Genomic DNA, 16,256 nt, shown 5'->3' with positions numbered 1-16,256 from the left:
TGTATTCTGCAATCTTGCTATAATTGCTTATTAGTTCTGGGAAGATTTTTTTGGATCACCTATTCTGGATTTTCTATGTGGACAATTGTGTCATCAACAAAGACAATTTCATTTGTTCCTTCTCAATCAGTATACCTTTTATTTATTTATGTTTTTGTCTTATTGCATTAACTAGGACTTACTGTACAATGTTGAAAATGAATATGTGAGGGAATGTCTTGCCTGATTCCTGATCTTAGCAAAAAAGCTCCTAGTTTGTCACCATTAAGTAAGCTGTTAGATGTAGGTTGTTTTGTAGATGTTATTTATCAAGTTGAGCATATTACTCTCTATTCCTAGTTTACTGAGAGTTTTTTTTAAAAATCTTGGATAGATGTTGGATTTTGTTAAGTGCTGTTTCCAAATCTATTGATATAATCATGTTGGTTTTCTTCTTTAGCCTGTTGATGTAACAGATTACATAATTGTTTTAGAATGTTGAACCAGCCTTGCATACTTGGGATAAATCGTACTTGGTCATGGTGCATAATTATTTTTATAAATTGTTGTATTCATTTGCTAATATTTGTTGAGAATTTTTGCATCTATGTTCATGACAGATATTGGTCTGCGCTTTCCATGCAGTATCTTTGGTTTTGGTATTAGGGTAATATTGGACTGATAGAATGATTTAGGAAGTATTGCCTCTGCTTCTATTAATATATTCTGAAAGTGATTATAGTGAATTGGTAAAATTTCTTCCTAAGCATTTGGTAGAATATACCAGTGAATCTGTCTGGGCCTGGTGTTTTATATTTTGGAAGTTTATTAATAATTTATTCAATAATAAATTTCTTTAATACATATAAAACTATTCAGATTGCCTATTCTTGTGTGAGTTTTAGTAGATTGTATCTTTCAAGGAATTGGTCCACTTTAACTAGGTTATCAAATTTGTGGGCATAAAATTGTTCATAATATTTCTTTATTAACCTTTTTAAAAGTTTTGTTTTATTTTATTTTTGACACAATAATTATATATATTTATGGGGTCAATGTGATAATTTGATATATGTATACATTATGTAATGATCAAATCAGGGTAATAAACATATCTATCACCTTAAAAATTTATCATCTTTGTGGTGAGAACATTTAAAGTCTTCTTCTCTTCTAGCTCTGTTGAAGTATGCACTACATTATTGTTAATTATTAATATATTTGCCTATGGGGCAATAGAACACAGGAATGTATTTATTCTATCTAACTGTAACATTATACTCATTGATCAACCTTTCCCCATCCTCCTTCCCTACTTACCCTCCCCAGCCTCTAGTAACCACTGTTCTACTCTCAACTTCTATAGGATCAGCTTTTTAAGCATCCACATATGAGTGATATCATGAGATTTTTGTCTTTCTGTGCCTTGCTTATTGTTATATTATGAACAATTTTATGCCTACAAATTTGATAACCTAGTTAACATAATGTTCATCCATGTTGTTGCAAATGACAGGATTTTCTTCTTTTTTATGACAGAATAGTATTCCATTATGTGTATATACCACAATTTCTTTATACATTCATTCATTGATGAACACTTAGGTTGATTCCATATCTTGCTTATTATAATAGTGCTGCAATAAACATGAGTGTGCAGATGTCTCTTCAATATGCCGATTACCTTTCCTTTGAATATATACCCTATGGGGGATTGCTGGATCCTATAGTAGTTCTATTTTAATTTTTTGAGGAAGATTCATACAGTTTTCTATAGTGGCTGTTCTAATTTGCATTCCCACAAAAGTGTGTAAGGGTTCCCTCTTCTCCATATGTTCATCAGCACTTGTTATCTTTTGTTTTTTCTATAGTAGCCATTCTAACTGCACTGAGGCGATATCTTATTGCGGTTTTAATTTGCATTTTCCTGATGACAACTGATGTTGAGCATTTCATATACCTTTCGTTCATTTGTATGTCTTCTTTTGAGAAATATCTATTCAGATCTTTTGCCCATTTTTTGATTGAGTTATTTGTTTCTTTGCTGTTGTGTTGTTTGAGTTCCTTATATACTCTGGATATTAACCACTTATCAGATGTTTAGTTTGAAAATATACTCTCCCAACAGTAAGTTGTATCTCCATTATGTTGATTGTTTCTTTTGTTGCACAGCACCTTTTTTGTTGTGTATAATCTAATTGGTCTATTTTTCCTTTTGTTGCCTGTGCTTTTAAGGTCATATCCAAAAAATCCTCACTGAGACAAAGGTCATGAAAATTTCCCCCTATGTTTTCTTCTAGTAGTTTCATAGTTTCAGATCTTATATTTAAATCTTTTATCCATTTGCATTGATTTTTGCATATGGTGAGAGATAAAGTCTTAAATTTCATTATTCCATATATGGATATCCAATTTTTCCAACATAATTTATTGAAAAGACTGTTTTTTTCCCAATTGTGTTCTTGGCATCTTTGCCCAAATTCAGTTGGCAAAAAATGTATAGATATATTTCTGGGCTTTCTGTTCTGTTCCATTGATCTATGTGCCTGGTTTTATGCCAGTATCATGCTTTTTTGGTTACTATAGTGTTGTAGTATATTTTGAAGTCAAGGTAGTGTGATGCCTCCAGCTTTGCTATTTTTTTTTTGTTTGTTTGTTAGTTTTTGTTTAAGATTGTTTAGGTGATTCGGGACCTTTTGTGTTTCCATATGAAGTTTAGCATAATTCCTTTAAATAGATTTTACATGCTTTTAGCACTTTCTTCTTCTCCCTCAGGTGTACCTGTAATTCATATGTTTGTTTGCTTTGCAGAGTCCCATATCTCTGTAAGTGATTGCTCTGCCTTTGTTCTCTTCTCTGCCTCTTTAAATGACTGGGCTAGTCAAGAGCCTTGTCTTCAAGGTCTGAAATGTCTTCTTCTCCTTGGTTTAACCTGTTGCTTAGACTTTCTGCTGTGTTTTGAAAATCCCTGCCTGACTCTTTCATTTCTTTAAGTTCTATTATATCTTACCTAATTTAGTCTAGCTTTCAGTGACTTTTTCATTAATTTCCTGAAATATTTTTTTGGCTTCTTTTGGTTGGTTTTCAACTTTCTCTTCAATTCCATTCATCTTATTTGCCATCCATATTCTGAACTCCATTTCTGTCATTTTGACAGTTTCCTTGTAGTTGGAGTTCACTGTTGTAGCTCCATTGTGATTCCTTGAGAGTGTTGATCTTTTGATTTTTCATATTGCCAGGGTTGTTTTCCTGGTTTCTTTTCATCTTAGTTCTCTTTGCTCAACTCAGGGCTTTGTAGGGCTCCTGCTCCCTGCTGGAAACTCTCCTACTTGATTAGAGTAAGGGGACATTACTAGATAGTGCTCATTTCCCCCCATTACTCTGGAATGCCATTCACACGGCAAGGAGATGCATGTGCTCTAAAAGCCTGTAGTGCAGCTCCTCTGACTTGTTCTGTTTACCTGGGATTGCCTCTGCTGGAGCCTGTGTTGAATGCTGCTTGGGTTGGGTGTTGGGTTGTTCACTAGATAGTTGTAGGATGTTCGATTTGGGAGCTGGGTGAGATCCTGTTCACTGAGGCTGGTATTGTGGGGATTGCTCTACCCAGGATTTCTCCACAGAGGTAACAGCAGCAGCTATATGTGCTTTTCATTGGTTCTCAAGCTGTGTGCATTTGCTCAAACTAGGTTGCAGAGTACTGGCAGCTTGAGGCCTTGTGGGGTATTGGACTTTTGGAGCAGTTCTTCTGGCCCTGCTGTGGTGGTAGAGGCTCTGTGATGGGGTCCTGAGGTTCAGATGCAGTGTGGAAACTTGTGGATTATGTTTCAGGCCTGGAGGGGATTCTCGAGGCACAGACGTAGAGGCTTGGGCTCTGGCATGACAGCCTCAAAGCCAGGACTGGGAGGAGCCAGAAGCAGAGCTTCTAAGCAGAGCTGAGGAACCAGAAGCAAGTCTGTGAGGACAGTGGGGCTGATTCAACCTGGAGGGCAGGGTCAGGACCAAGCAGGCAGGAGGCAGTTGGGGCCTTTGGAGGGGAATTGGGGCTGAGCAAGTTGTATGCTGCTTTGCAGGCTCAGGGGCCCTGTGGATGACAAGTCAGGTGGGCAGATGTCAAAATTTTGGTGGCCCAGACACCATGGAGTTCTCCACTCCTCACCCAGGACCTGCCAAAGTGGTCACCCAAATCCTCTCAGGTTGGAGCCTGAGTGTTCCATGCTGCTTCTCTGTGATTTCACAATGCTGCTTCAGAGAAGAGTGATCCATATGTAGGCAGCTGCCTGTACCTTTCACTTCTTTCCTTGGGAGCAGTGTGCTGGCAGGCTGCTTCTAGTCTTCCATTTTTTTCCCCAACCCACAGACCATTCTTTTTTTTTTTTTTTTTTTTTTTTTTTTTTTTTGAGACAGAGTCTCACTTTGTTACCCGGGCTAGAGTGAGTGCCGTGGCATCAGCCTAGCTCACAGCAACCTCAAACTCCTGGGCTTAAGCGATCCTCCTGCCTCAGCCTCCCGAGTAGCTGGGACTACAGGCATGAGCCACCATGCCCGGCTAATTTTTTTTGTATATATATTTTTAGTTGGCCAGATAATTTCTTTCTATTTTTAGTAGAGACGAGGTCTCACTCTTGCTCAGGCTGGTCTCGAACTCCTGACCTCGAGTGATCCACCCGCCTCGGCCTCCCAGAGCTAGGATTACAGGCGTGAGCCACCGCGCCCGGTCCACAGATCATTCTTTAAGATAATTCCTTGCTGGCCTCCCATAAGCAGGACATGAAAATTGTAACTTTAGGTCTGCAGGTTATGTCTAGCTTCTACAACTATAGTCTGTTCCAATTCCACTGTAATAATAAATTATAAGTTTATCTTCACAGGAGCAGGACAGAGACAAGGCAGGATCAGACATTCTACCTACCCAGAGACATCTACATAATTGGTGCTTCCTTCACTCCCTTTAACTCCTCTAACATTCACCTTATCATACATAAAATGTAGATTTTCCTGGATCTTACAAGAATGTAACTATTTTGTCTCACTAACCCACCCTGGCTTTTCTTTTCTTTCTGTATGCCTTTTTTGTTTAACTTTTATTTTTATTTCAGCATATTATGGGTGTACAAAAGTTTAGGTTACGTATATTGCCCTTGCCCCCATCCCCCCAAATCAGAGCTTCAAGTGTGTCCATCCCCTAGATGGTGAGCTTCACACTCATTAAGTATGTATACACCCAACCCCCCCATCTGCCCGACACCCGATTAATGTTATTCCTAAATGTGCTCTTAGTTGATGATCAGTGAAACCAACCTGATGGTGAGTACATGTGGTGCTTATTTTTCCATTCTTGGGATACTTCACTTAGTAGAATGGGTTCCAGCTCTATCCAGGAAAATACAAGAGGTGCTATATCACCATTGTTTCTTATAGCTGAGTAGTACTCCACGGTATTCATATACCACATTTTATTAATCCACTCACATATTGATGGACACTTGGGTGGTTTCCACATCTTTGCAATTGTGAATTGTGCTGCTGTAAACATTCAAGTGCAGATGTCTTTTTTATAGAATGTCTTTTGTTCTTTTGGGTAGATGCCCAATAATGGGATTGCTGGATCAAATTGTAGGTCTACTTGTATCTGTTTAAGGTATCTCCATATTGCTTTCCACAGGGGTTGCACTAGTTTGCAGTCCCACCAGCAGTGTATGAGTGTTCCTGTTTCTCCGTATCCATGCCAACATTTATTGTTTTGGGAGTTTTTGATAAAGGCCATTCTCACTGGAGTTAAGTGATATCTCATTGTGGTTTTGATTTGCATTTCCCTGATGATTAGAGAAGTTGAGCCTTTAAATGCTGAAACTCTCAAATTCCCCTTCAGAAAAACAGCCATAGATTTATCTGTGGTTTGCATTTTTTCCCAGGTGCATCCTCAACTTTGGGTTAATAAACCTCATTGATTGAGATTTTTGCCTCAGTCACTTATTTTGTGTTGACAATCTGCTACTCTGCCATTGGTAATGTCTCCTAAACAGATATTTTCTTAAATTCCTGGAACTAATATGTCTCCCAGTCATTGAAGAGTGACTTTGTGTGAATGTTGGGGCATGATTTTGACACTCAGCCAGGAAGGTGACTGTTTTGCCTTTGCCTTCACTTCCTGCTTGCACAAAGCCTTGACGTCAGTCAAAGATAACATCTCAGGGCTTTCACTATTTCTTCCTGAATATGAGCACTGTTCTGGGAATCTACTTGGTTTTCTATGTTCTCAGGAATATGTCAAAAATTTGCAAAGCCCCTATGAATATCTCTTTACCCAGCTTATGTTTTTAAGCTTTGGTTAGTCTATTGTTTTCCCCCAGTATTACCTAATACCTCAGGCATCTGTGAAGTTAATAAATTGCTTATAATTGTTTTTGACAAATATCCAGAGAAAAAGGGTTTTCCACAGTGGGTGAGTTCTAAATTAAGTGAAATCCAGACAGCCTTGCAAGTGGGGTCTTTCAGAGAACTGTCAGACATGTCAAATAATGGGAATTTCTTGGGAATGAGGCTTTGAAAGAGCTCTAGCCCTGTTTTGCTTTCTCTCATAGCTGCCAGACTATTTGTTTTAACCATGAATGAGAGCTGTTAATTTTCAAGGCTACCACGGAGCTTGATGCTGGGGGATGAGAATAATGCAAGCTAAAATATCATACATCTCATTTTTCTTACTGAGCTTTAGCCATTTTCTTGAATAAATGCTCCCTGTAAGCCTTTGGTTAATTTCTAGAGTCCTGAAAAAAAATTTGATTCTGACAATTTTTGCCAGTTTTCTTGCTGCTTTTATAGAAAAGAGAATTATCAAAGTTTCTTTCTCTGACATTGTTGCTTTATCATTAAGATATATTTTATGTATGGTACTATCTTAATATTCATTGTAAATATAGTTAGAAGAAATGGTACTGACATTAACATTTCTAAATTGAGTAGATATCTTTAAGTTAATAGAAAAAAAACATAGCTTATAACATGATTTCTAAAAATGTGAAGGTATGCGTGGTTGCCACCCTCCAACCTGTCACTAGTAATCCTTGCCTCCTGTGTTTCTTGGTTTCCTTCTCCCCATACTGAATCAGGGTTGACTTGTGTGACCAAAAGAATAACGTGAGGTGATGGTGTATAACTTCTGAGACTAGTTCATAAATACATTGCCACTTCCTCCTTGGTCACTTGGACAGATTCTTCTTGGAAAAGCAAGCTACTGAGTTGTGAGGACTCTAAAGAATCCCTATGGAGAAGCTCATGTGGAGAAGAAGTGAGTATTTTGCCAAACCCAGCTCTAACTTGCCAGCTATGTGAGTGATCCCCCTTGGAAATGAATTGTCTCAGCTCTGTCAGGGTTTCTGATGGCTGTAGTGCCGTGAAACATCTGAGTGAACGTTACGATAAACCTTTATCCAGATCTGCCCAGACAAGTTGTTCAGCAATGGAATACTAATACAGTAGACAATTGAAAAATTCTCAAGAATAAACTTAAATATGGCTTAAAAAATTAGTCCTGAGAAAATATTAGCCCCATATAGTGATAGGAGACCTATCACACTTTTCAAACTTTTAAGATTATATTCAGAGCACAAAAGGAGATTATAATTTTAACTCTTCCCTATTCATTTTCTAAAGATGGAATAATTCCATCACCAAGATGTGAAAATGATAAAGTAAATGAAAAATCACAGTCTTACTTATGAATATAGATACAAAGATCCTAAAAAATCCTACTAACAAATGGAATCTAGCAGGGTAAGGCTTTCTAAAAATGCATTATACATCTGTAACGCTACAATAATTTAGATCTGAAGCACTGGCATCAGAATAAAAATACATTAATGAAAAATAATTTTAACAGAGTACATCTGTTAAATGTACTCTGTTACATTTTTTACAGAAACAGAGTACATCAACTCTTAACACCACTTATGAAATGGTCCATTCTTTCAATACTCAGTTGAACTGTCTTAATCTATATTATATATATATTAGGTATTAATAATACAAGTATGTGGAATATGTAACATTTTAAATGAATGAATCCAAAAGATAACTCTGGTGTCAGTTTGATCATGGCATTCAGAAGGTGTTACGTACCTGCAAATAGCGGACCACTCGGCAAACCGGGTCAGGTGCCATGAAGTCTCCAGTGAATCGCCAAATGATATCTGTCAGGATGTTGACCAGGCCAGTGAAAGAGTCTAATGAAAACACATAAGTGCTTAAATTCAGTCTTTTCCAAATTTGCAGCTATGCTACAATAGAAATGTCCTGATGACATTTTTTTTTCTTTATCAGATGGCCACTGAGGAAAAGCAAGGCAACACAGGGAGTTCTTTGACTTTTATTATTGGAGCTTGTTACCACTTAGATGTAACCACCCAGGAAGAATTTCAGTAATGACTAAAGAAGAATCACACTAATCTTAGAGTTGACCTTTTAAGTCACAGAAGGAGAGGTTTAAGGGGATCTATATCTGTACTAAAGCAAGCACTGTGTGAGATCATCACTGTGTGAGAGTCAAAAGAGGGCAAAATTGAGAAAGGCAAAATCTTTACCTTTGGAAAACCCCTCAAAATTCCCCTTTCTGCACCCATTATTTTATGACTTGGACCTCCTATTATTTCTCTACATCCCATGTACTCACCACCAAATTGGTATTAACTGATTAACACTTAAGTGCATACGTAGTAGTAACTTTCATTGGCTGTCAGCCAGGTGGGAGGGGGTAGGAGGGGTTGGGTATATACACACCTAATGGCCGAAGTGTGCACCATCTGGGGGATGGACATGCTTGAAGCTCTGACTTGGGTGGGGCAAGGGCAATATATGTAACCTAAACATTTGTACCCCTGTAATATGCTGAAATAAAAAATAAAAAAAATAAAAAAATAAAAAAGGATGAATGGTTCATAATGGGGCACCAAATTATGTGGAACAAAAAATTATGAGCTAGAGTCTTTCAGACACACTAAGAGTAAAGTCAGACTTGCCCCACAGCCATCTGTTGGAAGATGGAAGTGGCACATCTGGGATCAAGCCCACACAGGACTATATTAGCATGAGGAAGCTGCATGAGCATGTACCCCAGATGCTCCCATGTCACCCACCAGGCTTGCACAAGTGCCCCTGCCCCAGCTTACATTTATGGGTTCTCTATGACTAGCTGAAGAGGAAGTAAAAGCCCAATCTTGGTTAACAAATGGACTAATTCACTATGTACCCACAAAGCAAAAATGGATGATCACTGCACTATAGCTGCATTCAGGGGTAGCCTTGAAAGACAGTGGAGAAGGAAGGTCTTCCCAATGGGTGGAGCTGCAAGCAATGCATCTGGTTATCGACTTTTTGTAGAAGGAAAAATGGCCTAAGGTGAGAATATATATAGATTCCTGCACAGTAGCCCATAGTCTACCTGCATGGACAGGGGCCTGAAAGAAAAAAGACTTGAAAATTAGACACAAGGATCTGAGACAGAGGCACGTGGTTGGAACTATGGGAGTGGGTGCAATGTGTGAAGATTGTTGTTTCACACAGTAAACACTTATCAAAAAGCATCTAGTACATAAGAAGCAATGAACAAGCAAATAGACAAAATGACTTGTTCAGCTGATGTATAATCCAGGCTTTGTCATTGGTCACCCTAGTACTGGCATGATGGGCACATGAATGGAGTGGCCACAATGGCCAAGAACAAGACAAATTATTAGCCTATAGAGTGGACTGCCACTCCTCAAGGCAAATCTACCTACGGCTGACTTTGAATGTCCAACTTGCCAATGACTGAGACCAACACTGAGCCCCAGTAGGGTACTATTTCTTGAGGGGAGACAAACTGGTTACTTTGTGGAAAATTGACCACATTGGGCCCCTTCTGTCCTGCAAGGCCTAGCCATCCATCCTTCTAATGAGGTACCTATTCAGGGCATAAACTTGCCTTTCCTGACCTCTGAGCCATACTCAACACCACTAACTGCTCTCTGAGAGTTTTCAGATCGCCTCACAGGAATGGAAATTCACACAGCATAGTATCTACTCGGTGACCCACTTCATAGTGAGGAGGGTTAAGATTGGGTTCATGATTCTAGAACCTACTATTTCTATTACATACTATACCACCCAAAAGTAGCTGTCCTCCTAGAGCCGTAGAATGAAGTACTGAAGGAACAGGTGAAGTACCAGCTTAAAGGTAACCATCTGAAAGGATAGGGTAGCATCCTTCAAAATGCAGCATATGCATTAAATCAGAGCCCTCCTTGTGGTGTTGGGTCCCTAACAGGAAGTATACATAGAGCTGAGAACCAAGGGGTAGAGGAAGGAAGGGCCTCAGTTAACATCACTCCCAATGACCCACTGGAGGGGCTCTGTGCTTCTTCATGTGCACCTTTGTGCTCTGCAGGTTGAAGGTCTCAGTCCCCGAAGGAAGTGCACTCCTGCCAGGGGAAATAGCAGAGGTCCCACTGAACTAAAAGCTATGGCTGCCACCAGGGCACTTTGGAGACCTTGTGTCCAGGGACTAGCAGGCAAGAAGAGGAGTCACCATGTTGGCAAGAGTGATTGGCTGTGACCCACAGATGGAGGCAGAGCTGTGGTTATACAATGAGGAAGGAAGGGAGGGAGAACACAGGTAATTTACTTGTAATTGTCAAGTCATGATTGACGGAAGTCAAATAGTGGTTGGGGTCAAGGATGTTTAACATTCCCAGCAGGCCCTCAACATAGGATTGTTCAGATTATTCATGCTCTAGGGTGCTCTGCCCTTGCCATAGTGGGAGGGCTGAAATCAGGTCTTCATTATTGTCGTGCACCCTGGCTTGGGGCTGCACAAAGACAAGAATTCTGCCCTGTGCTACCCGTGGACTGTACCCTATTTTAAATTATTCAGCTCAGAATTCCAGTTATACCTCTATTGAGAAACACCGCTAAGCTTTACGAGAGAGGGTTTGTGGTTTGTGTGCAATTCTAATCAGACAGAGTATCAGGAAGATTCCTATCAGAAATAGAGTATGTATTTGGCTGGGTTCAGGCTTTGAGAAAATTGAACAGCTGAACAACAAAAGAAACTTCAACTTTGGGGATGAAGCTAGAATACCTGTAATTCCATATCCAGTAGTTTATTTTTATTGCTATGTTTCTGCTAAAGAGGAGTAGCAAAAACTGAAAATCACATTGTCATTTTATTAATTACTTTTTGAACATTGCAAAATGAGGTTTATTAATGTCAGAACAGAAGGGAGCTCAGTATCTTGAGCATGGTATGGCATGTAGTAAGTGCTCAGCATATATTTGTTGAATAAATTGTCATTGTAACTTGAAAAAGCCTTTTTTTAAAAAAAGAAATAAAACAAAATATTTATTTAGAAATAATTAAAAACTCACAAGAGGTTGCAAAAAATAGTACAGAAGATTTTCATGTATGGATCACCCAGCATTCCCCATAGTGACATCTTACATAACTGTAGTTAGACTTCATGGTTTAGAGGAGAATTACGACTCTTAATCCAGGCTTCTGTACAACATTGAGCAAGATCCTTAGGGATGTTATTAAGCAGTTAGCATATCTTTGGCAAGGTTTTAAGTATTTAGAACCATTTACTTGTTTAATCTCACAACAAACTATGAGTTAAAATTTCCATTTTACAGATGAGCAAACTAAGAAAAGTTAGAACATCTGAAGGTGAAACCAGGCTTTTAACCCAGACTATGGGATATTAGTATCTATGGTTTTCACCACCACACTGCCTGTTTTTTGTTTGTTTTTGTTTTTCTTCTTAGATTCTTGTTGTGTCTGTTTTATTCCCCAGACTAACGTGCAGACGTGAGTGCCTGTCTTCCTCTCACCCCCAGCCTCTATTCTGGCTGTTGTTCTTTCTCCTTTGGCTCCTTCTACTTATAGGGCTACTCCACCCAAAGAAGTTGCTTTCACTCCTTTAGAGAAATGGGGAGGTAAATCTCCCTTTTCTGGATCTTCATTGTTTACAGGATAAAGTCTGAGACCCCCCAGCTTAGCATAAAAGCCTTCCATGATCTGGCCTTGCCTGCTGTTATGGTTTGAATGTGTCCCCCAGAATTCATGTGCTGGAAACTTAATTCCCAATGCAACAGTGAGGCCCAGTGGGAGGTATTTGGGTGGAGCTCCCATGAATAGACTAATGCCGTGATAGAAAGGGAGTGTGTTCACTCTCTTTCACTCTTGCCCTTCCACCTCTGCCATGTGAGGATCCAGGCGGACGCAAGACACCATCTTGGAAGAAGAGAATGACCTCACCAGACACCAAACCTGCTGGCACCTCGACCTAGACTTCAGCCTCCAGACCTGTGTTCCAATAAACTTCTGTTTGTAAATTACACAGTCTGTGGTATTTTGTCACAGCAGCACAAAATGACGGTAAGACAGCTACCTCTTGTCCAGTCCCCATTTGGCATTTCAGCGTTGAATCCCGTATTGTACAAACATCTTTACTTCCAGGTATGGATTCCCTCTGCTTGGAATAGCCTCCTTCCATTCTCTAGCCTATTGGATTCTTATTTATTGTTCAATATCTACCTAACATGTCTCCTTCTCCAGAAGCTCTCCTTGACCATTCACGTGGCATGGTCCGCCACGAAAGGGTATAGGCTCTCCCAGTCTTAGGCCTGTCTGTCTGTCTCTGCTACTTTGTTTCTCTACAGGTAACAACAAGGAGCAGCATTGGCAAGTGCATGGGACCTACAACAGAAGTGTCAAAAGCTTGGAGAGAAAAAAATCGCATGACTGTCCTGGGTTTTAAGAGACATTCTTACTGAGAAGGTCAGACTTGAACAGTCCTTGAGAGTTGTGGGTTGTGACTGATCAAATAGAAATGTAATGAAGCTTTTCCTGGCAGAAATGGACTGGACGAATAAATAGAATGGACGTTGGAGTTACTTGGACATTCTCTTTTGACTTACTGATTGCTTAATTTAAAAAAAATTATCTTATTTTTCTCTAGCTAGATCTAAGTGGCTATATAAACAATAATAATCTATTTTGGTAAAATCTATGTTTTCCCTTGGAGCTCAATCTTAAATAAGCCTATTTCTAGGAGTGGATTATCTGTGGAACTGTGCCACAGCATTTGTTAGTTGCTATTAAGCAAACGATGCCCAATCTGATCAGTAAAAAGCTATTTAGTTACCTAAGTAATTGAGTTCATTGCAAATAAGTTGCTCCTAAATGGTAATTAACAGGACCTTGGGAACAAAGGATGCACTTTAAAGGCTTAATCACTTCCATGTGTTACTCCTGCTTTTTAAAATTTGTTCTGTGAAAGATCCTAGGAAACTGTAATAGTCAGAAATGCCAAAGCAGACTCACAGCGGGCTTTATTGTTCCTTTGAGGGTTTCTTGCAAACGCCGAATGGGGGTTCCTGGTTGGAGCACAGATATAGGTGGAGTGGGAAGAAGTGAAGAAGGAGGCAACAGCTGAACTGTTCTGGAAGGACTGGTCAGGTGAACAGGGAATGAAGGACATTGGTTCTTGGCATAGATGACGGCGTGAACAAACTGATGGAGATGAGAAACTGAGTGGCTTGTGTATATGAAATGACATCTGTTTGTTGTGGCTGCAGCCTAAATAGGAGCTAGGAAGTGGCAAGAATTGGAGCTGGAGAGACAAGAAGAATCCAGATCTTTTAGGGTCTCATGCCAATTAAAAGATGTTGCACTTTTTCCTTTATACTGTGAGAGATGTTGAACACTCAAACATATATTTTAAAGAGATTTCTTTAGTTTCTGTGGGGAGGATCAATTTGTTAGGTCCAGTACAGGAATTGCCATTTAGACTAGTTAGAAAACTGTAGGTCCAATACTGGAATTACTATTTAGACTAGTTAGGGAACTGTGCAGAAGTTCAAAAAGAAATGATCATTACCTAGTGTATGTCAGATAACAGTAGGGATATAGAGAGGGTATATATTGTAAACATTAGGTTGACATTAAAAAATGGAAAAAAAGACATAATCGATAAGCCAATAGTGGAGACAAAATGAAATCATAAAAAATTCAATTAATCCAGGCAAAAATAGAAGGAAAAAAAAAACAAAAATAGATAGGAGCAAATAGGAACAACTAACAAGATGATAGATTTCAATCCAAGCATATCAATAATGGCATTTCCTGTAAATTGTCTGAGATGCCAGTTAAAGTCCAAACTTCATAACTTTTCATCTTAATGAGCTTCTACTCTATTTGCAGACTCAATGGATGGCACCACTACCTACCAGGGACACTGAAGCCAAGAACTCGTAATGCGTTGTAGAATCCTCTCTCTATCTCACTTTCAAAACATCTCAATATTCAGTTACCAAATCATCCCGATTTTACCCTATAAAGTATAGGTCAGATCTGTATCCTCTCTATATCCTTGCTGCTATTTAATGATCTTTTTCTTGAGCTTCTGCAGTTTCCTAACTAGTTTAAATGGTGATTCCAGTATTGTACCCACTGAATTGATCCTCCCTGCAGCTACTAAAGGCTGAGTAACAAATGTTTTATATACTATTATACAAATTCTTATATAGCGTGAGGACCTACACATTCAAATCCCTTATAAACTTTGCGCTATTATCAGACATTTAAATTTTACATGTGCTGGCCGGGCGCAGTGGCTCACGCCTGTAATCCTAGCACTCTGGGAGGCCGAGGCGGGTGGATTGCTCGAGGTCAGGAGTTCGAGACCAGCCTGAGTGAGACCCCATCTCTACTAAAAAAAAAAAATAGAAAGAAATTATCTGGCTAACTAAAAATATATATAGCAAAAAAAAAAAAAAAAAATTACCCAGGCATGGTGGCACATGCCTGTAGTCCCAGCTACTCGGGAGGCTGAGGCAGGAGGATCGCTTAAGCCCAGGAGTGTGAGGTTGCTGTGAGCTAGGCTGACGCCACGGCACTCACTCTAGCCTGGGCAACAAAGTGACACTCTGTCTCAAAAAAAAAAAAAAAAAAAAAATTTTACATGTGCTATAAACCCCACTACTACAATTTTGCTTCAAACAGTCAATTACCTTTTAGAGTTATTTAAAACTAAGAAAAATGTATTTTTAAATATTAATCTTTATTTTTACTTTTTTTCAGAGCTCTCCATACCTTTATATAAATCAAATTTCTGGTCTGGTGCCATATTCTTTCTGTCAGAAGAACTTTCTTTAATATTTTTTGAAGTATGGGTCTACTGGTAATGAATTCTCCTCATTAAAAAAAAAAAACTTTGCATAGTTTTTTTTTTACCTTCATTTTTAACAGATATTTTTGCTAGATGTAGAATTCTGGGTGACAGTTATACCCCAACTGGTTTTATTTATTTATTTATTTATTTATTTATTTTATTTCAGCTCTTCATGGGGGTACAAAAGCTCAGGCTATATACATTGTCCATGTCCCACCCGTCCCCCTGAGTCAGAGCCTCAAGCATGTCCATTCTCCAGACAGTGCGCCTGGCACTCACCATGTAGTCATACCTCCATCCCCTCCCCCCTCCCCCCACCTCCCCAAGTCAGCACCTTCAAGCATGACCATTCCCCAGATGGTGCGTAACGCACTCATCATGTAGGCATACACCCATCCCCTCCCCCCACCCCCTGTCTCAGTCTGATATCCAGTTGGTATCCTTTCCCGATGTGCATTTAGGTGATGATCAGGGAAACCAATTTTCTGGTGAGTACATGTGATGCTTGTTTTTCCATTCTTTGAATACTTCACTTAATATAATGGATTCCAACTCTCTCCAGGAGAACCAAAGAGATGTGGTATCACCGTTATTTCTTATAGCTGAGTAATATTCCATGGTATACATATACCACAGTTTACTAATCCATTCGTGGATTGATGGGCACTTGGGTTGTTTCCACATCTTTGCAATTGTGAATTGTGCTGCTATAAACATTCGGGTACAGGTGTCTTTGTTACAGAATGACTTTTGTTCTTCTGGGTATATGCCCAATAATGGGATTGCTGGATCGAATGGTAAGTCTACTTGAATCTGTTTAAGGTATCTCCATAATGCTTTCCACAGGGGTTGCACTAGTTTGCAGCCCCACCAGCAGTGTGTGAGTGTTGCTGTCTCTCTGCATCCATGCCAACATGTGTTGTTTTGGGATGTTTTGATAAAGGCCATTCTCACTGGAGTTAAGTGGCATTTCATTGTGGTTTTGATTTGCATTTCCCTGATGATTAGGGATGTTGAGCATTTTTTCATATGTTTGTTAGCCATTCTTATATCTTCTTTTGAAAAATTTCTATT

The 16,256-nt window shown here is 39.2% G+C and overlaps 1 protein-coding gene across 3 annotated transcripts in view; it reads right to left on the bottom strand.

The window, feature by feature from the left end:
* Positions 1 to 16,256, bottom strand: part of NPSR1 (neuropeptide S receptor 1) — a 169,982-nt gene that overhangs the window by 46,461 nt on the left and 107,265 nt on the right. For 2 of the 3 annotated variants that reach the window (XM_045564032.1, XM_045564033.1), the window contains exon 3: positions 8,095 to 8,198. The exons of the other annotated variant lie outside the window; for it this stretch is intronic. In XM_045564032.1, coding sequence (XP_045419988.1) covers positions 8,095 to 8,198 — 104 coding nt within the window. The remainder of the gene's footprint in view (positions 1 to 8,094; positions 8,199 to 16,256) is intronic. 3 annotated transcript variants of the gene reach the window in all.

The sequence above is a fragment of the Lemur catta genome, chromosome 11, assembly GCF_020740605.2.
Source record: "Lemur catta isolate mLemCat1 chromosome 11, mLemCat1.pri, whole genome shotgun sequence".
Taxonomy (NCBI): domain Eukaryota; kingdom Metazoa; phylum Chordata; class Mammalia; order Primates; family Lemuridae; genus Lemur; species Lemur catta.
The sequence above is the reverse complement of the archived record's forward strand: the minus strand, read 5'-3'. Positions and strand labels throughout refer to the sequence as shown.